This window comes from Acomys minous, assembly GCF_964271855.1.
Source record: "Acomys minous genome assembly, chromosome: 17".
NCBI classification, from domain to species: Eukaryota; Metazoa; Chordata; class Mammalia; order Rodentia; family Muridae; genus Acomys; species Acomys minous.
Genome location: NC_140500.1, coordinates 51,875,829 through 51,901,143, shown reverse-complemented (window position 1 = coordinate 51,901,143; position 25,315 = coordinate 51,875,829). Strand labels below are relative to the sequence as shown.

General features: G+C 38.5%; 1 protein-coding gene across 7 annotated transcripts in view; it reads left to right on the top strand.

Moving 5' to 3' along the window:
* NR2C2 (nuclear receptor subfamily 2 group C member 2) overlaps positions 1–25,315 on the top strand; it is a 71,967-nt gene that overhangs the window by 26,881 nt on the left and 19,771 nt on the right. For all 7 annotated transcript variants that reach the window (XM_084764954.1, XM_084764955.1, XM_084764950.1 and 4 more), the window contains 3 exons: positions 15,865–15,904; positions 16,540–16,650; positions 24,132–24,332. In XM_084764954.1, coding sequence (XP_084621080.1) covers positions 16,579–16,650; positions 24,132–24,332 — 273 coding nt within the window. In that variant the 5' untranslated portion in view covers positions 15,865–15,904; positions 16,540–16,578. The remainder of the gene's footprint in view (positions 1–15,864; positions 15,905–16,539; positions 16,651–24,131; positions 24,333–25,315) is intronic.

Here is a 25,315-nt window from a genome sequence, read left to right as displayed (position 1 = left end):
AGTTTGTAGCCCACATATTAATACTGTCCTTTGAAACCTCTTGAGCCAGGTCCCCACAGTTTAAATCACCCTCGGCACCACTGAATTCTATGTTCTTATTAAGCATTAAAGCATTCCATAGCTTTAATGCATTAAAGCATCCCATAGCTTTCCTAACCTAAAGCCCACATTCCCCCAAACAAAAAGCATGGTCAGGCATCACAGCAATACTTAGGAGTTATTCTGCACAGGTAATTCATTGGTGTAGCATTCTGACCAGTGATAAGCTGTCAGAAGCTTACTCTCTTATTCATTGATGTGTCATCATAAAGATAATACTTTCGTAAGTATTAAAAAAAAGCTTTGCAGGGCATTTTGGTGCATGCTTTTAAAACAGCACTGAGGAGGTAGAGGAAGGCAGATCTCTGTGAGATTGAGGCCAGTCTGGTATACAAATTGAGTCTAGGACAGCCAGGCCCCTGTTACAAAGAGGAAACCCTGTCTTACAAAAACAAAAACAAAACCACAAACCAAACAAACAAAAACCTCAAAACAGAACCCAAAACCCAAAAAACTTTAATACCATTATGCTGACACTTCTTGTTTTGTTTTGTTTTGAGACAGGGTTTCTCTGTGTAGCCTGGACTCATTTTGTAGACTAGACTAGTGTTGAATTTACTGTTATACAGCTATGTTTGTTTCTCTTAGCTTATTTCCTAACCCAGCTATCACAAAAATTATTGAGACTCTTTTATAATACAAGGCTTCACAACACAATCTGAGCAGCTTAAGTCTGTTCTTAACCCTCTATGCTATTTTGTCTTACTCCCAGTGATATTTGTACTTCTGTAGCTTTCCTTGGCTCCAGCTCCTTCCTCCTCAGCTTCCCTCCTCTTCTCCTGTGGCTCCTTCCCTAACTCCTCCTGGCTGCCAAGAAATCCAGCCCTATTCTCTGTCCTGCTCATTGATTGGCTGTAAACTGCTTTATTGACTTAACAGATGGACATTTGGGGAACAGAGTTTACACAACATTTAGACAGAAAATCAGAATTTAAACTACACAATAACCTTTTGCCCACATTTCCCACTTTTAGTCTAATGAAAGGCTCATTTTCTTACAGTAATGAACTATGTAACATAACAATTGTGAAAATTATTAGATAAGACTTATATTTGTATAAAGTATTTTACTATCAATTTCTATCATCCTAAACAATTTAAATTTAACTGTGAGACTATAACTGTCTAGTCTCAACCCCATCAGAGACTCAAGAAGGAATAAATATTACCTAAGTATGTAGGTTGTGCAGGCAAGCAGCTTCCAAAAGTATAGACATGACAGAGATACTTAGCTGCCTGGATAGTCCCTCAAATTTTTTCTATAGCATTAGAGCATCATCTTCAGCCTTCTGGCCCAGAATATTTGGTAGACTTTTCTGTATAGCAGGGATTATAAAGGACTTGCCTACTTTGTCCTTACAAAGCTCGCAGTCAACTCTCCTGCATCCAGTTTGTCCTATTTGGACAGTATTTTGTATGTAATTGACACAGTGGCATTCATACGTAGCTTGCCACATATGAAGAAGCCTTTGATGCCCTTTGAAGTAGAATGGGATGCTGCCCGGAGCAGACCTGTCTCGTGCCAAAAAAGACCTTTAAGTTACTACAATCTTTAAATGCCATATTCTGTAGATCTCTGAGGTTTTTGAAGTCATCTATCTATTTATCTGAATTGCTTCTTTCTGGCTATTTTATATCAGTCAACCTAGGAAACACATTTCTGTAATTAAGCTATTATCTAACATGAAAATGAGTTTGATTGTCTAATATATATTTCTTATCCTAAACAGTTTGTAATAGTAGTTTTAAAAATGACTAGAACTTAGCATTGCAGTTTTAAGAATTACATAGGCACAATACTTTAGCATGTTGTAACAAAAGATAATGCCAAGATCTATACCAATGTAAGAATTTTGGCTTATAAATGTTCTTTGGTCTAAAAGTAGATTCAATAATCTACCCTTTTACTTATTATTTCTATAACCAACCCCTTTAAACAATAACAAACATCTATTATCCATAGAACCAAAAACCATCCACCGCCACCCACTCCCGCATGTGAATGGCACATAGATTTCTTTGGGGGAGGGCTAAGAAAATTGGGATATTGTCTAGTCTTAAGAAAACAAGCTGAAACATTTGCTGTCCAGTCTTTGAATGCTGAGGAAGTTCAAAACTTAACTGACGTCCTGACTGGAGTCTGTGATGCTGGGTGATTTAGACAGCCATTTTGAAATTGTCCCAGATGAAGATTTTCAAGAAAACATTGTCATTGAGGCCATCTGTGAGGTAGGCTCACCTGGGCTACTTGTCTTGTCTTTTCTTGGTTTCTTGTTCTTTTGCTCTGTAAAATTTAACTTTCAAAGGTATTACACATTTTTGTATTAATATATGTATGGGCTGTGCACTGAGCACAGTTCAGTTAAAGATGATTCTTTGTAAAAAACAAGTTTTTATCTATGCCACCTCAAAGAATGGCTTTATAAGTTTAGAGGATTTTATAGCCAAAAGCTCATTGCCATGTATAAATGAAGTCCTGGCTGGAGACATTTTCATGTCTCAGTCAGTCTCAGAGCTGTTCCCATGTGGAGGGATCAGCAAATTATGTTACCTGTTGGGCAGTTTGAAGTCATGTAAGTATAGACTGATATAATTTAGCAGTCTCCTTTTTACCGAGGTCTGTTTTATTTTGACCACTCTCAAAGGGGATATATATTACCATTTATCATGTTGAAATCAAAGCAAGGTTGTATAGATCTAAATATACTCTCTGGGTTCTTGGGCCAAGCTGCTACCTGTCTCCCATAAGAAGGTCTCATGTTTAAAGAGACAAGCCAGTTGCCATGAGTAATAGAAAAGGCATATGTTTTAAATAAACCTTATATAAACTCTTTTTCAATTTTAGAGTTTAAGCATACCCTAGGAATCTTGTACCGGGGTTTTTACATTTGTTGTGGCTTTTTTTGTCCCACCTCCTTTTGTAGCCTTTGAGTTTTTTGGGACCTAACTAGACTGGTGTGTACTTTGCCACCTGTATAGTCCCCTGTGTCTCTTTGCATCAGGCATGACCACCAACTGTCCACCATGAAAATGGCTCATGTTTAGAGGGATAAGCCGGCTGCCAGAGCAGTGACACCTCAACTTAGCATACAAACGCTTTTTGACTTGGGAGGTGTGCAGCTTGCATGTGTGTCTCCCAGCCTAACTTCGGGTCCTTACGTTGACTAATAGAGCATATCTCTCAAATGCCCTTTGGCACCAGTTCTCCCCTGGAAGCCCCACTTTCTAAGGATATTGGCTGGCCTTTTTAGAGCAGTGTGACACCATTTCTCATTACATAAACCTAAGATTAATGTGTATCTGTCCTTTAGATCAGTAAAGGCATGTCAAAAAGAACTTACATAGTAACTTTTAAGGAAAAAATTGTCATTTTGAATCCTAGGCTCTTTGTAAGTGACTTATCAGCAGGGAGTTCCCACCCAGATTTTGTTGTGTAAATCAGGCTGATCCAGAACTCCAAGATCTCTCAATTTCATATCATTGTAACTCAAACCTTAGACAAAAATCAAGCAAAGAGACAAATAAACAAATCTTAAGTTTTAGGTCGATTCAACAAGGGAAGCCCTGTTCATCATTTTTTGGAATTTAATTGTTAAAACATATAGGCGGACCCTTTGCAGAAATAGCTGACAAGCACCTTGTAGCTAGAGAGCCTTGAGCTCCATCTGCTGTCATTCTCTATTGGGAAGAGTTTGGTCTTCTTGATTTCTCTCTTGTGTGTGTGCATGATCTTCAAGAGGCCTTCCTCTGTCATATCTGATTTTTATCTCCTTTCCTGTATGAACAGACACAAAACCTCTATCCCAGCGTAACACATTTCCTGTTCTCCATTCTGAGGTTAGGATGTCCTTGAAGTAGACAGGCTGATCTAATTCAGCAGATTTTTTTATAATTCAGTGTCTCTTAGCAGCTGTTGTTTTTGTTCATTAGCATTAAAAAATTAAGGTCAATAAGGCATTATCTAATCTATCTCTGGGGGGGGGGTCATCTTTGAAACCCATCTTTGTTTGATAAGCATTTCTTTTAAAGTGTGATTGGATCTTTCAATGACTGCTTGTCCTGTAGGATTATGTGGTATATCTGTAACATGGTTAAGTTATAATACGTTTAAAAATGTTTCATTCTATTAGAGACATATGATGGAACATTATCAGTCTTACTTTGGTTAGGTATACTTATAATTGCCATAACTTCTAATGTGTAATAACAGTATCAGCTTATTGAAATCCTGAATATATGTCTATAGTACGATGCACATACTGCATTTTCCGGTATATAAGATGACTCCCAACTTCACCTTTACTTTTTCCAGTTAAAATATAGATAAAAATATATATATATACATACATACATACACACTCGCCATATAAGACTACCGTCTTCCAACACACACCCTGTGCAGCAGAATCAGGCTGCAAACTCTGTTTAAACTGGAAAGTTAAGTTAAAGTTGGGGTTGTCTTATACACCAGTTTACCAACCTCTGTAAAATGAAATGCATCCATTTACCAAATTTCATTTCTTTGACTACCTTTAAGGTTACTTCCTGAAGGTAATGGAGTTTGTTTATATAAAGAACAAGTAGGACATTATCTCATAATTTCCTTGGCTTGTTGTCAAATGATAGAAAATTCCTTCTTTAAACCTTTGCTATTAACATGGTGGTGGTTTTGTTTTAGTGAAACTCTGAAGCTGCTAACATACTTTCTATCAATAGTTGATCAATTTCATCATTACCTTGTATTAGAGGGCCTGGTAGACCTGTATGAAATCTTATATGAGTTAGATACAGTGGATGATTCCTATTTCTGATCACTTGTAATTGAATAAATAGTGAAGTTAAATGGAAATCATCCTGAAGTAGATCGGCAGTTTTTATATGCAAAACAACTCTTTCAGCATATTGAGTCTGTTACAATATTAGGAGATTCTTTAGACTCTGATAACATCATCAGAATTGCATATAATTTAGATTTTTGAACAGAATCATAAGGACTCTCAACCACCTCTGTTTTCTGACTTATAACCTGCCCCCCCCTTTTTTTTTTTTTAACTTGCATCAGCGTAAGATGTAGGAGCATCAGAAATTGAAATTCTCTTTACTATACAAGGAAGAATCCAATTAGTTCTTTTTTGAATTGAAGTCACTTGCTTTTGGGGTATCTGTTGTTAATTTCTCCCAAGAAAAATCGCTGCAAGCTCTCTGCTAATGTTCATTGTTTGCTCAATGTAAAAGGTACTACAATCTCAGCTGGATCTATTCCAGCTAATTGACAAAGTCTCATTTTTCCCTTTATGATCAATTCAGAAACCTTTTCTATGTAGATTTAAAATTTTTTACTTTGTTTATGTGATAAAAATATCCATTCTAAGATACAATTTTGTCTCTGTGTAAGAATTCCTGTGAGAGAATGAATAGAAGGCAAGATAACCAAAATATAGTATGTCTTTGGATCAAGGCAGTCTATATATGAATGTTGTAATTTCCTTTCTATCAGAGCCAATTCCTTTTCAGCTTCAGCTGATAACTTTCTTGGGCTATTTAAGTATTTTAAGTCCTTAGCACCTTGTAAGGTTTCAAATAAATTACTTAGCTCTTGGGTAGTCAAACCAATTGTAGGCTACAGCCAGTTAATATCTCCCAGCAAGTTTTGAAAATTATTAAGAGTCATTAATTGGTCTCTCCTGATTTTTACTTTCTGTGTTCTAATTTTCTGAAGGCCTATTTTGTATTCTAGATAAGAAACAGAATCTCCTCTTTGTATTTTTTTAGAGAACAATCTGTAATCCCTAATAAGGCAACGCTCTAGTTATTTCATCAAAAATCTTTTCTAATATACTCATACTCACATCTGAATCAGCCAATAAGATATCATCCATATAGTGGTAAATTATGGGCTGAGGAAATTTCTTACAAATTATCTCCATGGCTGTTGCACAAAATATTGACACATAGTAGGACTATTTTAACATTCTGGTGAAACTTTTCAATGATATCTCTTTACTGGGCAGCTTCTATTAAAAGTAGATACTGAGTTCTCTATCGGGTTCATGTAAAAGAATTGTGAAAAAGCTATCCTTTAGATCAATCACTATAATAGGCCATTCCTTAGGTAACAAGGATTCTGGATTATAAAGTTCCCATTGGCTGAATAATTTTATTAATTGCTCTGAGATCTGTTAACGATCCTCCACTTGCCAGATTTCTTTTTGATAACAAATACAGGAGAATTCCAAGGGCTGTTAGACTCCTATATGTTGAGCCTCCAGCTGTTCTTGGACCAGCTGTTTTAGTGCCTGTAAATTTTCTTTAGGCATAGACCATTGTTCAATCCAAGTAAGTTTGTCAGTCAACCACTTTAGTGGCAAGGCAGTAGGTGTTTTATCAGCAGTGGTTCACCAATATAAAGTAGAAGATTCGGCCCTTGTTGTATCTTGCTTATGGACAGCTTGGATAGTCTGTAACTGTCTTTAATAACCCTTTTTATAATCTTAATTTTTTTTTAAAAAAAATCTGGAGTATCACCTGCTTTCTACCTTGTCTCCGGAATTAGAGGGATGTTAATCTGGGTTTTCCATTGTTGTAATAGATCTCTTCCCCATAAGTTTATGGCTATATCACCTCCGTATGGCCTTAATTTTCTTATTTGACCTTCTGGCTCTGTACATATAAGTCATCTGACACTTTGTCTTATTTGAGACAATGTTCTAATCCCTAGGAACTGTGTAGATACTTTTTGAAGTGGCCAAACTGGATGCCAGGAGTCTTAGGAAATTGTTACATCTGCCCCAGTATCCAGTAACCCCTCAAATTCAATGCCATCTAACTGTAATTTTAACTTTGGTCTCTCATCATTTATAGTAGTTTGCCAAAATACTTGGTTTTTGGTATCTTCAGCACCTCTCATTTTATCCCTAGGAGCAGCCTTATCTCCATTAAATGTTTTTTCTTTTTGTTTTTTGCTTTTGTTTGTTTTGATTTGTTTTTTTAAGGCAGGGTTTCTCTGTGTAGACTTGGCTGTCCTGAACTCGCTTTGTACCTAGGCTGGCCTCAAACTCACAGCGATCCACATGCCTCTGTCTCCCAAGTGCTGGGATTACAGGCGTGCACCACTATGCTTGGCCCAAGGCTTGGAGTTTAAATGGCCTTTAAAAACTGCTTAAATGGTTTTTCTGAGTCTTCAGTGGCCCTGTTTGTCCTATCAGACTGTGAATTGTCTTGTTGTCCTTTAGGATGATCCTATTTTTCGTGGACAGGAAATGAGTGGCTCATCTTGGCCAGCCATAACTCTGCATTAATCATTGTTCACTACAAAAACAAGCATTTGACCAATGCCAGAGGCAGAACAATCTAAAGATATATGCTATCATGAATAACCAGAATTATGAGTTCTTCATCACACATTACTTATGGAGATATCTTCTACCAATCTTTGGCTTAAATTAAAACAAAGATAGATAGATAGATAGATAGATAGATAGATGATAGATAGATACATAGATAGATAGATGATAGATAGATACATAGATAGATAGATAGATACATAGATAGATAGACGATAGATACATAGATAGATAGATAGATGATAGATAGATAGATAGATGATATATAGATAGATAGGTAGATAGAGTGTGTATGTATGTGTGCACACAAGTGTAAGAGTATACACTTGCCGTAGCACAAGGACAAAGCATAGGAGTTGGTTCTCTTTACCAGATAGGTCCTGGCAAGTGAACTCAGTTGTTAGGCTTGGCAGAAGTGCTTTTACCTGCAAGATGCCAGTCCCTGTCTTGTCTTTGAATTTTGACATATCTAAAGAACAAAATGTTTTTATTTTAGTGACAAGTTATTTTATGAATTAGACTTTTGATTTTATATCTAAAATCTTTACCTAACCTAAGGCCACAGGATCTTCTCTCCTTGGAAGTTTTATAGTTCTAGAGTTAACATTAATAATCTTTACATTTTATACTTAGTTACAATACAGTCAGCATCTGATGTGTCTCGGGAACTTCTTTGACATTTTAGTTTGATGTGTTCACTTCCGGCCTTCCCTGTATTCATGAATGCTGTGTAATTTAGAAGCCTCCAGTTTTCCTTGTTGGGGTGTTGCTTTGCTTTAATGGTCATAGAGATGGAACCCAGGGCTTATATGTATGCAGATAAGTGTTCTACCACTGATGGCCCTTCAAACCCAAGAAACAAAGTTTTTAAGTTCAACATAAGTGTATGCTCCACTGCTCATCAGGAGTAGCCAGTTAACTTGGTGTTGGTTTTTAGTGGCTTCAGATATGGACACCCTGGTTCTCCTTGCCATATTGTAATGTTGCGTGGGGTTGGATCTTTATTTGTCCACTCCATTGTGATACACATTTAAGTTTTTTTTTTTCTCAAAAATTCTCATGTAAATAGTGCTGCAAAGAACATCTTTGTATACTTCCTTGGGCTTACGTGTGGGAGTATTTCTTTAAGACTAAAAGTTGAGTTGCTAAATCAAGAGCTATGAGAGTCAAATTGGATCTCCTGGGTGTTTATTCTTAATAGTTTAAAAAAATAATTATATAACTTTACCTGCAAGAAGTAGATAGACCACAATTTACCTCAAATTTAATATATAATTCATTGAGTATGAATTGTAATTGATTTCCTTCTAATCCAGTGCCCTCTTTATATACTGGTATTTTTATTATCTAAAAATGATATTAATAGAAAATATAGCCATTTATAAACAAATAATAATATTGCAACTACCTTCAGAGAAGAAGTAAAAGGGAAAAAATATTTTTATTGCATGTTTCATGTTAGTCAGGCCTAGGTATCATAGCTGATAGGATGGGAGAGGTCAGGTGATGTGCATCTTTAAAAAAGCTGTGTGACCTAAGAGCAGTAAGAAAATGAAAAGCATACTGTTGAACTATAATAGAACTGATGTTAGAAAAAGTAAGACTAGATTTGTGTTATGAGAAATGAGTAGACTAGAGGAGTTGTCAGAAGGGAGAAAATGAGGAAGCTTGGTGCCCTTGCACAAGAGTTGTAGCTTATGTAGAAGTATGCCAAAAATCATGTCTGTGCTGTGTCTTGGCACAAAGAAATGCTGCTTTTTTTTTTTTTTGAGAGTACCAGCTGTCTTGGATTTTCATTGCATTTGAGGTATGTGGTTAGTGTGCAATCCTTTAAAAAGATTTGAGAAATTGTACAATTTTACTTGTTGCAGGAAATAGTGAATTTAATCCTCTCAATGAAGCAAGGAGGCATTAAGCTCAGTTTTAGTCAGAGAGTTAGAATATCAAATGAGCCCAAAGCTTCCTACAAGGGAGCCATGATACTTAGTTTGGATAGTTTCAATGAAATAAGCTGCTCGTTGGGATGGTTCTGTCTAACTTTGTAAGTAAAGAAACAGCCTATTTTGTAAAAGTCTTCAGTGGCAACTCTTTAATAGTCACAAGGACAGAATACTTTTATACCTTATCTTAATAATAATAAAAGGTTTTATTGCTTCCTAGATGGGCTACAAGACAAGTTTTTTTTCCAAATAAGGAAAATATGAAGAGTTCATATTTTAGATTTGTGAAAAATAAGGGTATTCAAAGTACCAAAGTTTAGCAATATATGTGGTTTGGGAGGGTAACCTTCATGGGAAATTCTTTAATTATAAGAAGAACATCAGATATAAGATGGCCACTACCTGTATCCCCTCACCCACCTCCTATACCCCAATTATGGTTTCTGTTTTCCTCTGTGAGGTTTTTTGTTTTTGTTTTTTGTTTTATCTACAGGCCTAGCCCTTTATCATATAAAAGATAAGCTTTAGGAAGGCCAGAGCCTTTGTTATATTTGCTGTTGTGTTCCCTGGGCCATATATATTTTCTTGGAGTATAGTGAGCACTACTTTTTGCTTGTTGGGCTAGGCATACTAGTGCACTTATATCACTTGGGAAGCAGGTAAGGTATATTTGAGGCCAGCCTGATATTACATAGCTTCAGGCCTGCCAGAGCTTTGTAATGAGACTTGTCTCTAAAAGCAAAATAGAATTTGCTTATTGGATGAATAAATTTATATGCATTTATTCAATTGTAACCATAGTGTACATACTACTTTGTGTTTCCATAATGCTGTTTCACAGAATCTGCAGCTTCCTATATGGCCTGCAAGAACATAATTTCTCACAGCTGTACTATACTGTATAATAGAATATAGCACACCATAGCAACCCATTACCTGGTGTGGGGCATATACATTATTCTACCTTTCTCTGTCATAAATTAACACCAACACATGTATCCATTCTTTACTAGTCAAAGCATCTAATAGCAAATAATGGAACCAACTGTTGCTATTTTTTAAGTAGTAACTCTTAAAGAATATTGAATTATGTGGAAGTGGATGGATGGACAGAAAGAGTGAGATAAATGTTGCATAAAACGAGGCAGAAAGAGCCAGTTTTAATTGCTTGAGTATCTGAAGGGCTGCCATGGAACTATAAATAATCTGGCATTTTCTGCTTCTGTAGCTGGTGGTATGCTCTTTCCCACCCGACCTTTAATGAGGAGTCCCTTTTTATATCTTTGAAAGCTAATTGGGGCTAAAGCCACTTTTGTGCAGAAGTTTGGTCCTGGAGTTTTCTCACCTCTCCTTGTCCCTCTTTTCCTTCATAGGCACTTACTGGCTAGAACTAGTGGGTTCTAGGAACTATAAGTAACTGTTGATGGAGGGAATTTCAGTCCACTTTCTCTAAAAGAGACTTCATCTTCTTTCTGAAATATTCTTTTGGAGTAGTACCTGAGTTTAACTTACATTGCTTTAAATTAATGCACATACAAACTTCTGAAATAGAAAAGGTTTTTTTGTTTTGTTGTTTTTTGAGGTGAAGCCTTATGTATGTATCACTCAAGCAGGACCTAGAACTCACTATGTAGCCAGAGATGCCCTTGAACTTCTGATGGCTCTGCCTTTGCCTCTCCAAATGCGGAGACCACAAGCCTTTGTTACCATGCCTGGTTTATGCAGTGCTGGGAATCTAACTAATCTAGGCCATACTGAATGCTAGGCAAGCATTCTCTGGACTGATCTACTTCCCTAGCCCAACTTGAACTTAAATTTTAAAATTTGCTATCTCCACTTTCATCTCCAACCCATTTTTAAAACAAAAACAGCCCACTGAACCTCTTTCTTCCTTTTCCTTAGACTTTTGTTTATGTTTTAATGATTGTGACCATCAATTTATACTAATTGTTTGTTGAAATGGTGTGTGCCTGGATTAAACAGGAGACTACCCTCTGGCCTTATAGCAGATGCTTATGTCTCAAAGCCAGAGTCTTTTTTTTTTAATTTTTTATTAATTTATTCTTGTTACATCTCAATTGGTATCCCATCCCTTGTATCCTCCCATTCTTCCCTCCCTCCCATTTTCCCCTTATTCCCCTCCCCTATGACTGTTCCTGAGGGGTATTTCCTCCCCCTGTATATGCTCATAGGGTATCAAGTCTCTTCTTGGTAACCTGCTATCCTTCCTCTGAGTGCCACCAGGTCTCCCCCTCCAGGGGACATGGTCAAATATGAGGCACCAGAGTTCGTGCGAAAGTTATACCTGACTCTCCACTCAACTGTGGAGAATGTTCTGTCTATTGGCTAGATCTGGGCCAAAGAGTCTTTGTGTTAGTGTTTGTAAAATTGCACCTCTAAACTTATTGGTATCTCAGGAGCTCTCTTTTCTCAGTAGCCTTGGACAAAGAGTTGGCTAAACTTGAAGCAATCCTGTGCACCTCTGACATCCTTTATGCAACTGACAAATTTGTTGCCTATCTTCCTACCCAGACTTAAGACTGGGGCTTCAGCTCTGCCTTGTGTTTGTGTTCAGGGCATGTGTTTGGTGGATGTAGATAATGTTAAATCTGAAAATTACAAGGAGAAAGGCCAAATCCATGAGCCAGACATGGTGGCACACATCTTTAATCCCAGCACTTTGGAGGCATAGGCAGGCGAATTGATGTGAGTTTGAGGCTAGCCTGGCTTACAAAGTGAGTCTAGGACAGCCAAGCTACACAGAGAAACCCTGTGCCAAATAACAAAAACAAACAAAAATCCATGGTTGTCCAGTTGAAGCAAGCTTTATTAAATACTGGTCAGGAAGATGGACACTGGCCAGGTCTATACCTAGGACTCCCAGAGAAATGCCAATGAGTTAGTTTAGTCAGGTCTTATATATAGGCAGGACCCACAAAGCTATGGTACTTCCAGCTTTTGTGCAACCAGGGGCAAACATACATCCTGACATCCTTCCTGCCTATATACCTCCCAACTGCACATCATGTGCAGTTCATGAACAACAGCCCCCAGTATTCCAGGAAGTTTTCTGTCCTTGGGCAAATGAGGCTTACAGGTTAGTTAACCTTAGCCCTTATAGACAGTAAACAAGTCCATTCTGTTCTTGGAGTGGTTTTTGTATGTAGTGCAGAACATTTGTTGTTGTCTGTGCCTCAAAGATTCCATGTCTGTAGAAATAATAGCTCAGGCATAGTAAAGTTACTGCTGTATGCAAAACATACCTGTTCTCCAAATCTGCTCGCTATTCCATGTAGTTTTAAAATTGCTTCTGGTTGTTTGTTCTCCATGGTAACATTCTGTGAGCTCACTAAAGAAAGGTGATCTGTAAAGGGAAAGGTGTTGGGGAGAGGGTTTAAAAAAGCCACAGGAGTCTAGGTAAAGGAAGGCTTGGTAAAGTAGTATACATCTTTCCAGAAGCAGGCCATCATGTAGTCAATAGACTACTTCAGCAGCTGGCAGAACAGCAGGAACACTTCCAATTTTGCTTCCTTGGACATGATAGTATGTCCTTGACCTTCAGTAAAGCGGGCTCACAGAATGGGCATCATCTTTTTTTGTTTGTTTGTTTTCTGAGACAGGGTTTTACCATGTAGCCTTGAAAGGGCATTTTTAAACAGCCCTGTGTGGTATGGTAAATGGAATGTGCACAGGAGTTTGAAGGGACAGGTCTGCAGATTCTACTCACCACCCCCTGGCTGGTTTGGTTATTATTTGGCTTGGGAAGTTGCTGAGGAAAAAAATGTAAATAAAGCTGCTGAGAACAATTGGCTTCGTGTGTGTGTGTGTGTGTGTGTGTGTGTGTGTGTGTGTGTGTGTGTGTGTGTGAAGTTGCTGAGGAAAAAATGTAAATAAAGCTGCTGAGAACAATTGGCTGCGGGGTGTTTGTGTGTGTGTGTGTTTGTGTGTGTGTGTGTGTGTGTGTGTGTGTGTGTGTGTGTGTGTATGTGTGTGTGTTTTGGTAGAGTAGGGAGGAGTAGAAGAAAGCAAACCTGTGGGGTAGCACAGGAAATCTCTACTTGTGTGTCCTGTCTGTCTTCAAGTAAGACCATCTTTATGCTGCTTCTGACATTGTGATGTTTGGCCTTAATTGTCAACTTAACAGAATTGAGAAATAGACAATCAGTAAAAAGTACACAGCTATTGTATCAGTAGCAGTTCATGAACCAGGTAAGGAAGGCATTGACCTGACAAATGGATTCATCCTTTGATGGAGGCGTAATATGAAGACATTGGTGGGAAGGTGAAATGTAGGAGGTGGGGGGTGTTGCAGGAGTTAAGTCATAGGAGTGTGTTCTTGGGGCTGTAGCTCTGCGGCCCCTTTCCCTATGTTTTCCTGTTTCTTGCTTACCAAGTGAGAACAGCTCTGTGCTGCCTCATTGCCTCTATGATGACTGAAACCTCTGAAGCAGCGAGATAAAATAATTCCTCCATTTGCATTATTTTCTTATTATTTGTTATAGCAGCACAAAAAGCATAGCACAGCTACTATATTCCATTTCCAAGGGCTCAGGAGTCTAGACTACTAGCCTTATCACTTCCAGAACTGAGCATCCCTACACTGATTCCCAAGGATGCTTAAAGCTATTCTCTCAACCTAAATTTAATACTGAACTCACTGCCAGTAAAAGAACAAATAATAGTGGAAAGATAGCATCAAACCAGTCCCTTATAAACATCTAGCAGAAGCTAATTTAGGAAGCCCTTTAAGACAGACAGCTGGCTTTAAACCCACCAATTGTAGGCAGAACAGTGTGTCTCTCTGGGGTTAGGCTTCCAAGCACAAGAACACATAGCAACAAAGAGAGATGGCATCAAATTGGGTACTTACCACATCCAGCAGAAATAGACTGGAGAGAGAGGCAGAGGCAGGTGGAGCTCTGTGAGTTCGAGGCCAGCTTGGTCTACAAAGTGAGTCCAGGACAGCCAAGGCTACACAGAGAAACCCTGTCTCGAAAAGAAAAGAAATAGACTCGAGAAGTTGGAGCATTCAGCCGAAATTCCACCTTGAGGGCTGAGCTTCCCCTTGGCTGAACTCCTTTCCTTGTCTTAACTTCTAACTGTACTTCCTTTATCCAGCATCTATTAATGGCACTTGGGTGAACCCATAACTTGGTTGTCTTGAATACTATACTGAAATACAGACATCTCCCATAAATTGATGTCCTATCATGTAGATAAATGCCAGGATTGAGAGTGGTGGATCGCCACATTGCTTTGATTACTATAGGTTTTAGAATGTTTTAAATGGAAGATTGTTTTGTTCTGGGTTCCTTGCATTTCATCTGAATTTTAGGGATCAACAGATCAATTTATGGAGGCAGAAAAACAGCATCTGGGTTTTCAGCAGGGATGACATTAAATCTGTCAGTTTAGGGAACAGTGCCTATTAGCATTCTGTTCTGGTCTGTGAACATGGATAAAACTTAGGCTGTTTTAATTCTTTCAGTGGTATTTTCTGGGTATTTTAAATTTTTCTTTGCTTGCTTTTTTGGAGGTGGGGGGAATGGGAGCAAGTTCTCACTCTATAGCCCAATCTAGCCTGTATAGAGCTTATGTATCTCTGGTTGGCTTCAGACTAACAGCAAGTTTCTGGGATTATATGTGTGAACACATGACTTGTTTATACTTTGTTAAATTTATTCCCATGTTTTGTTCTTTTTTATATCATCAGGGAGATTCTTTTCTTAATTTTGTTCTCATATTGTGTATTGCCAATGTATAGAAATACAGTTGATCTTATACTCGTAGCGTTGGAACTGCGGCCAGTTATGAGGGAACTTTTGTGGATTCTGTAAGATTTTTATGGAAGAACCTTTAATATGCATATGGAGATAGTTTTACTTGTTCTTTACAACCATAATATATGTCTTCTTTCTTGAGTTTTCATCCTTTGTTTCCCCTTCTCCTCCTTTTAGTTTTCTCCTCTCTCTAACTAATTTCCCTGCTAGCAGTTCCAGTACATTTACAAGTGGTGAAAACATACCTGATAATCTCATCTTGGGGACAAGCTTTTGTCCTCTTTTATTAGATGAATGCCTTCCTAATTTCTAATTTATTGAGTTTTGTTTTTAAATCATGAAAGGGTGTTAGGTTTTGTCAAATGCTTTCTGTCTGTTCTGTCCATTAAGTGATCTTGCAGCTCTTGCCAAACTGATTTCCATGCACTGAACCAGCCTTGTGTTCCTTAGATAAGCTACACTTAGGCATGCTACTGGATTCAATTTGCTTTGTTGTTGTTGTTTTTGTTGTTGTTGTTGTTGTTGAGGTTTTACATCTATATTTGTAAGATAATTTTCATTACATCTTTAGATGTTGAGCAATATTGGCCTCACAGAATAAATTAATGAAGCATTTTTAGAGGGTGGGAGCCATGTCACCTTTGTATGGTGTTGGTTTATGATATGCTTTTAATTTAGGAAAATACTGTCTTTTTACTTCAGGTACCCAGGTGACCACTCAGCACGTTGATCTTCGCCTTTGGTAGGTATTGACTAAGTATGAGACTTGTGTTCACAGTAACCTTTGCCCAACTGCATTCTGCCTGAATCTAGGAGGTTGTTAAGACCTGTCCTTAAGTGCTGCTCCTAATAATTTCAGGGCTGCACTGGCTCTGTTTGCCATCATCTCTTGCAGCGATGTGAATGCCTTTCTATGAAAAATCATCACAAAAGAGAGTTTCACAGCTGGCTTTGGAAACAGTGGAAAAAATTCAAAGAGCATCTCTAAAAAAGTTTCTTTTGATAGCTTTTTTAAAAAGGTCATGAAAAGAACTGATTTGGTTTGTCCTTGTGTTTTCAATGTCAGAAACAGCTATTTTAAGGTGTTATTTTCTTGGAACCATTATGGGCAGTGTCTCGCCATTTCCTTTGCCGTTGTCTTGTGTTGATCCTCAAAGTTTAAGTTTGTATTCAAGGCATAGCAAGAGCAACAGGCATGCTCCTGCTGGGCATGGTAGTGCACACCTCTAATCCTGGTACTTGGGAGATAGAAACCGGAGGGTCAGTAGTTCAATAGTTCAAGGCCAGCATGAACTTTATAAGACCCTTTAAGAAGGAAAAGAGAAGTCCATAGAAAATCACTGGGTAACTTCCTAAACCCTGTGTTCTCATCCACAGGTACCACGTACACAGACCTCTCGGCCGGAATCTCCAGGGATGACCAGCCCCTCCCCGCGCATCCAGATAATTTCCACCGACTCTGCGGTAGCCTCACCTCAGCGCATTCAGGTACTCAGTCAGTTCTAGTGGGTTTCTTCATTTTGTATAAAAACAAACCTGCCTAAGAGTCTTACTACAGAGTATATATACCACTTGGCATCTAGTACAGGGTGAGCTCATTTACTTAGAAAGCAGCAGGTAAAAGTTTATATTTGTTTGTTACTTTTAAAGCAAAAGTATAAACTGTTGCTTCAAAATACCAGATGACATTTATTATTTACTTGCTTCCAAATTGAGAAGCAATATGTATCCTATTAGGATCAGGCACCCCATGCTTGTAGTCACATCCAGGTTTTTCAGTTGAAGCAATTACAATTTTAATGCTTCACTTTTCTATTTGTTAAATATATATAAAAGTAGATCTTTCCCTGAATCAGCAAGTTTAATGCTTTTAAAATACTTAGAAAGATATTTTGTACATAATCATGCTCAGTTTGTATTATCTATACATGGTAACTATTATTACTATTATTTTTATTACTACTATTATTATTAGCTACTGTTACTTAAGCAAGGTCAGGGCTGTGAATCTGCCTTTAATTCACGGAATATCTTTCTACTTTTTTGAACAAAAGATCTTTGGAAATTATGGCAAGAGACTGTGAGGAAGGAATAATGTATTGCTGTTTGGTTGCCCAGCTGAATCAGAACACATGAACAGAGATGAACACCTGGTACATGGGTGTGAAAAATAGCAACAGCAAGTAAAGTAAATAGCTTCAGCAAGTAAAGGCACCTGTCAAGGAACCATGGTAACTTGAGCTCAGTGCCTGAACCAACACTGGAAGGAGGAAAGAATAGACTCCCAAAAGATGACCTCAGATCTCTACATGGGCATTATAGCGTGCATGCACCTTCATTCACACATGCATCATATGCATGCACATGTGTGCGGCACGCACACACACGCACGCACGCACGCACGCACACACACACAAACTCACAATGATAAAAAAATTTTAAAGGTTTTTTAAAAAAGTAAAATAATTTCTGTGTTTTCAGTGTTAGTACAGATGGCCTCAGTGACATCCTTGTTCTTAGCCCATGTTTTGTCCATGAATGTTGCATCCCTTGGAGCCTGAAAAGAGAATGCACCTTTAACATTTTAGTGTATGACAGCAATGCTTAGAACCTAAATAGTGGCTTCTCAGGTAAGGTTAAGAGGGAAAGATGTCAGATTAGACAATGTTTAGCCTGAATTAACAGACTTAGGATCCAGTCTTGTGGCCAGTCAGCTATATGACCCAGGCAGTTTCCAAAACCTTTGCTTCTGTACAGTGTCACTGTGGATGTACAAGTGCAGAAGGATGAAGCACGGTAAGGACTGCAGCCCTTCAGATGAGCACCAAGAAAAGCTAGCAGTTATGCTGTAGGTGGCTTTGTGTCTGTGTTTTGCAGTGGGCTCTCCTATAGCTAAGGCTGACCTCAAACTTTCTTTGTATCTTAGGTTGGCCTTGAACTTCTGATTCTTCTGCCTCCACATCCCCAGTATTGGAATTACAGGCTAGTGCTAATACACCTAGTTTTTGTACTATGGCTTTTAATGCCATATTTTTATACTGCTTCAAATGTGCAGAAATAGTAAATAAAATTCTGTTATAGCCTTTACTCAGATTCACCGTTTGCCATCCAATCCTGAATGTATGTTATACATATATTTTTTTTCTTATTGATTTTATCACAAACTATAGGCATCATTTCTTTGCCCTGGGTCAATCACAGATTTCTTAAAAAAGATGACGTTCTCTTACATAATCATAATTACATAAAGAAATACTAATACTGAAAAATGCCATTGTAGGATACATAATTCTCATCCTACAACCTCCAGAGTTGTTTTTTATGAGTGTTCTGGGATTTTTTTTGAAAGTCATTATTGGTTATGATAATTGTAATTAGCTGCCAGGCAACACAGGCTAGCACAGGGGACTAGAAGCTTTGCTGGTGTTCTTTGTGTTGTATGGCCCTAGTGGTGCAAAGATTTTAAGAAGGAAGAAGAACACAGTCTCTCAGTAGAGAAAGGGCTGGGGCTGAGAGCTGCTGTTTGGGGGATAGAAATGTAAGGCAGGAGTTGTGGAGATGATGGAGGACACAGGAAACATTAGGCACAATATTTTACCTTTTAATTCAGCTACTAAAAGGAAGATAAGTTAAAAGTGAAAAGGTATTGCATACCATTCCATATTGGAGATGATTAAGATTTTTCTGCCTTGTTCATTCTTTAGTGGTAGACTTTGTAAGAATTCTGTGTTTTGAGGGTCTCCTGGGGTGGTCTCCATCTTCCCCGTTTTCATTTGATGCTTTTCAAGAAAGCATTATTGTAACTATTGATGGACTTAAGTGTTTCTAATACATACATATATATATATATATATATATATATATATATATATATATATATATATATATAAATAACTATATTATATTGACATTCATGTACAATTTTGTTAGGAAGCACACTTTGTGCAGTTAACATGTATTGTTTTTTTCCTTTTTGAAAGTTTAAGATCTTCCTTGTAGTCTGTAAGGCTTCTAGGGCTCTAACAGCCTTTCTATACCTGCTTCCCACTTGCCAGTAGCATTGTGTTTTGTGCTTTCTTTCCCACCACTTTCTGCTGTTTCTTTCTCACTCTGATATGCCAGTGACCCCACTTATGTAATCAGAAGAGTTGTTGCTTGCCTGAGGGGGTTGGATAGATAATATGTACATGATATACTAAAGTCCCACCAAGGCACAGGGTGGAAATAGGACTTTCTCAATAGGATGGTCTTTCTTTCTTCCCTTTTTCCATTTGAAGAAAATCTATATAAAAACTCATTGTGTAACTGAGGATACCTTGACTATCCACATCATGCCTCCTGATGTAATTACAAGTGTGTGGCAACACAGTATTTGTGGTGCTTGAGGGTCAATTGCAGGGCATGTGCATGTCAGGCACGCACTCTTTAATCAAGTGAGTCACATTTCTAGCCCTTCTTTTAAAAAAAAATGCTTAAGGAATTTTATTTTTAATTTGATATTATAATTTGAGACGAGGACTCTCATAAAATCTGGAACTTGCAATTTTGACTAACTTACCTGGGATCTACCTATCTCTACAGCCCAGTTCTCTAGTGCTGTGGTTACAGGTATTCTCTGCTATCCCCAGCTATTCCATGCGTGTTAGGAATCTGACCTCAGGTCCTTGTGCTTGCACTGGAGTCACTGCAGGGACTGAGCCATCTCCTCAGCTCTTTTTACTTCTTCAGAGAAGGATCAATGTTATGTGCATCTTCTGTCCCTTGGTCTTTTTTTTTTTTTTTAAATGGTTTCATATTGTCTTAGTTAGGCTTCTCTTTCTATGATAGAACACAATGTGACCAAAAGCAACTTGGGAAGGAAATGGCTTTATTGGGCTTACACTTCCATGACAGTCTATCATCGAAGGAAGTCAGGGCAGGAACCGAAGCAAATCAAGGAGGGACAGGCTTTACTGGCTTGTTTAACTTCACTATCCTGTACAGCCCAGGACACCTGCCCAGAGATGGCTGGACCCTCTTGTATAAATCATTAATAAAGAAAATGGTCCTCAGGCTTGTCTACAAGCCAATCTTTTGAGGCATTTTTCTCAATTAAGGTTTCCACCTTCCTAGATAAGTGTAGGTTTGTGTTAAGTTGACAGAAAACCAGCTGTCACACATATGGCGCAAAGCAGATGCCTGTGTTTCTGTTGAGCAACTGGTTGATATCCCATTTATGTTCCCAACAATCAATTCATCCTAGAAGCAAGCATCTGTTTCACCATACTTAATATCATATTGTACTTTTAAATGTCAGTTTGCTAAATGATATGTTAGTGATGTGTAGTTTTTATACTTGTAATGTCTATGTAAATGTACATAATAAACAAAATGAACTATTGTTTTTGTGTATATTTTCTGTTTTGTTTGTTTGTTTGTTTGTTTTTGTTTTTCAAGACAGGGTTTCTCTGTGTAGCCTTGGCTGTCCTGGACTCTCTTTGTAGACCAGGCTGGCCTCGAACTCACAGCAATCCACCTGCCTCTGCCTCTGCCTCCCAATGCTAGGATATGTAACAAAAAAGTAGTGTTTTCCCCATCCTTTCCTGTACTACCACTCCACTTTCAACCAATAGGCCTTTTGAAAATGATTCCTAATTTTGTTAAAAAGCATTTAAATATACTTTGTTATCCAAAGGGTAAGTGCTTATCTATGAAAAGGCTATGCCTTTCCATAACTACTGCTCTGAAGTATCCCTAATTTTTTAGCTGAGTATACACCTTGCAGGAGAGACTAATACTTATATAGGAAATGGTATGGAGACCATCTGTAAAATGGGGAATAGTTCTGGTTTAATTGTAGTACTGGCTGTAGTCTTATTACTACCCTTCCTCTCTCCCTAATGGAAGATGTTGAAGTTCTAACAGAGTTATACTTTGGGGTGTTTGCTCCAATTCTTTGTATTGGCTGTAGCTGAGCAGATGGCTTTAGGTGTCATTATTCACGTGACTAGCCATTGTCTTATTGCCTTCTCCTGTGAGCCCCACTTAGGCTAAGGTAAAATTGCTCTTATGACTGTGCCTTCAACCTGTGTTCTATTCAGAAGTATATTGTTTTGATTTCTACTTCTATCTCATTAAATTTGAAAACATACTTCATATGCTTTCCACTCTGTAAACTTTTTTGCAATGCATTTTAAGAGCCAGAATGTAGTTTCTGTTTGTGACTATCCTGTGCAAGTCTGAGAAGTAGAGGTATTGTGGGTATTAAAAGGATTGTCATATGAATGCCATTTATGTCAAGCTGATCATGCTGCTTAGCCTACTAGTTCCTTATTAGTTTGTATGCCTGCTTGCTGGTATTTACAGGAAGGCATCAGCATCTCCAGCCATAGCTCTGGACTTATCCCTCCTTCCCTATAGTTCTGTCTGGGCTTGTCTTGTTTGCCTGATTGTTTTGGGAGTTTGGTCCTAGTATGGAACCTAGGGTCTTGTACCTGCTAACTAACTAGTAGCTGAGCTACATCCTAATCCCAGATTCCTTATGTATTTTGCTCCTTTGTTTTGGGTGGATATGGATTTAGGATTATTACACCTTTCTTTGAGAACTGAATCTCATTATGCAGTCCCTTTTTATAGGGCTTGATAGTTTCCTTGTTTTGAAGCTTATTTTGTTTGAGATTAATGTATTTTACTCCTTTTTTATTGTCTTTCTGTTTTATTTTTATGTACTAGGTACATCTTCATCTCTTCATCTGTGTCTTTGTATATGAAATGTGTTCAGTCTTGTTTTACCTAATAACCTCTATAGTTTATTGGGTGTATGAAAACTATTCATACTTTGAGATTATCAGTAATTTAAGATTAATATCACCCTTTTGTGTAAATTCTATGTTAATTGGCAGCGGTTTCTCTTTCTGGTTTTAATAGAGATGTTTATATGATTTCTTTTGTTGCCTATCAAATCTTTTAAAGGTGCTTTCAGTTAGCTGTGCAGTGATGGTGCATGCCTTTAATCCCAGCACTTGGGAGGAAGAGGCAGGTGGATCTCTCCAAGTTTGAAGCCTGGTCTACAGAGCAAGTTTCAGGACAGCCAAAGCCACACAGGAAAAACCCTTTCGTAGGGGAGGGGATGCTTTCATTTGCTGCCCTAGTGCTTACAATTAATATTTTAATATGTTAAGACCACCTAAAAATGATACATAATTGTTAGTGAAATGCACATTACAAAAAAAGAAAAAAAATTTAAGTGCACTTCAGTAGCACTGTGGTCTGTTTGCCATGTTGTGTCACCCCCACCTTATTTATTTTGTTCTACCCCACTGTACTCAAAAAGCAGTTTTCTACCCATTGTCTACCACCTTATTCCCTGGAACCAACATTCTGCAGAAAAATACTAGAGGTGAGTTGTGCTCAGCTCTTTCACTAATGTGCAATACATACCTATCAGCTCTGAATAGGTAAAAAGTCTCAGAGAAAAGGATCTCTCCTCTTCAGTCATCTCCGCCTCAGTTCTCTTTCACTGGTGGGCAGAGGGCATGGATGTTTGCTTCAGGTAGGGAAATTTGGACTTCTCTCTTTATTATAAGCTTCCTAAGACTGCAGTGCAAGCTTCCCCAAACTTTGTGACTTAACAGAAATGAGTTTTGCCACTGCTCTGGGGCCAAACATGTGAATAAAATCGAGGTGCTATGGGGTCTGAGAAAGCCCCTTCTTAGCTTACCTATTTACTTGGAGCTATTTCTAAGCTTGCTTCAGTTGTCTCATGGTCTTTTGTAAACTTAAGTCAAGGGCGGGTGTGAGACAGTCCAAGCTAAAAGTTGTGTTCTGTGTTTACTTAGTGTTCCTCATAGAATAAATGGTACATAAAAGCCAAGTGTGATGTAATCCCGCCTGTAATCCCAGCCCTTGAGAGTCTAAGGGAAAAGAATTATGAGTTCAAGGAAGAAGAGACTTAGTCTTCAAGGAACTGGGGTCAGGCTTTCTCCTCAGTCAGTGCATCTCACAGTCTTTTATTATCTTCTCTCCATGTGCCAGGCCTCTAAGAAATCTCAGAGTCCAAAAATGGGGTGGGCTGGTGATGACTCACAACAGAAAGCCAAGTGAATTCTGCCACCCAATACAAGTTCCTTACAGGACTTTCCCTTCAGAAGTATCACTTCTTTAAAACAACCATCTCCAGATTTTTGAAGAGTTAGGACTGCCTTCTCGTTTGACTATCACAGGACTGGGGCTTTTGAGGTTTTTTTTCCAGACAGTTTGTCTCTGTGAAGGTAGCTCTAGTTGTCCTGGAAATCGCTCTGTAGACCAGGCTGGACTCGAACTCAGAGATCTACTTATCTCTGCCTCTCAAGTGCTAGGATTAAAGGTGTGTACCACAACCACCCACCCCATCCCCCTTTAAAAAAATATTTATGCCTATTGTTTGATTGTCTTCATAAAGGGACTTTTAATTCTAAAAATAGTAAAAATAGGATACTAGAATAAAATAATTTATGAAAAGCTCACTATATATTTATCTTATTTTGCCATGGAACTTGTGTGTTACTTTTCTTAAATGTTTTGGCAAAGCACCAGGCAAAGTAAACTTACAAAAGGAAGGGCTTTTATTTTGGTTCACAGATTTAGGATAGAGTCATTATGGTAGAAAAATTACGGCAGCAGAAAGAAAGACAAGATGGCTGGTCACATTAGATCCATAGTGAGGAAGCAGAACAGACTGAGTGCTGGTGCTCAGTTCACTTTCTTTTTTATTCTGTTCCATCCAGGGTCCCAGTTCATGGTATGGCACTACTCACATTCAGGGTGGGTCTTCCTAGTATTGACAGTCAGGTGTGTTTCATAGTGCTTTTAAACCCTAACAAGTTGACAGTGAAGATCAGTCATCACAACTGGTGAAAAACATCTAAGACCAATACTGATTCTAGCGATCGTCTCCTGAGTGCTGCCTACAAGTACACCATGCAAAGGGGCTTCTGTGTTGTATCTTGTAGATTGTAACAGACCAGCAGACAGGACAGAAGATCCAGATAGTCACCGCGGTGGACACCTCTGGATCCTCCAAACAGCAGTTCATCCTGACCAGCCCAGATGGAGCTGGAACTGGAAAGGTGATCCTGGCTTCTCCGGAGACATCCAGTGCCAAGCAGCTCATATTCACCACCTCAGACAACCTTGTCCCTGGCAGGATCCAGGTAAAGCCTGGGTAACAGGTGGTTGTTTCTGTACTTGACACTGAAGCACTTCTCAGCTCTGTTTTGCCTGCCTTGGAAGCCAGATCCACCCCTAGGGGATCCCTTTGGGGATTTCCAAGCATGGCAGGATTTTACAAGCTAAAGTAAAAGCCAGTAAGTTAAATGGCCATAGCCAGTAGACAATCTTCAGGAACAGTAAGAAAGGATAGAAGCTAATCCAAGGAAAAGACACAGGCATAGGCTAGGTGATAATGAAACCACTGGAGAATTGCTCTTAAAAGGCTACATAGTGGAAACCATTAGCCTCTGATATCTTTGAAAGCACCCCCTAGAGGTCAGACTAGAACACCTGCTCTTACCTATGTCTCATGTAGGCCAAGTCTGGACCAGCTCTTCATTCTGATCTCACGTATTTCCAGGAACTGCTCTCTACTTCCTATCTCCAGCTCTGTCTTACTTTTCTTCTCTGTTCTGAGAGGGAGAAGCAAAATGGAATTGGGAGCAGCCACAAAAAATGAGCAGACACCAAAGGAAAACAAATCAGGGCCAGTTGTGAAGTGTGGAGGCTCAATGCCAGTGTCCTAGAGTGATCAGGCATGGACATGTTCTGACAAAGTCAAGAGGGAATCTATGTTTTGTTTTATTTTTGAGATAGGGTTTCTATATAGCTCTGGCTATCCTAGAACTCATCACTTTGTAGACCATGCTGGCCTTGAACTCACAAAGATCTCCCAGCCTCTGCCTCCTGAATGCTGGGATTAAAGATACACGTCACCATGCCTGGCTTGTTATTTATTTATTTACTTACTTACTTACTTATTGGTTTTTCAAGGCAAGGTTTCTCTGCATTGCATTAGCTGTCCTAGACTCACTTTGTAGACCACAGCAATCCTCTTGCCTCTGCCTCTGCCTCTGCCTCCTGAGCACTGGGATTAAAGGCATGTGCCACCACACCTAGCCTGGTTTTTACTTTTTAATTTGTG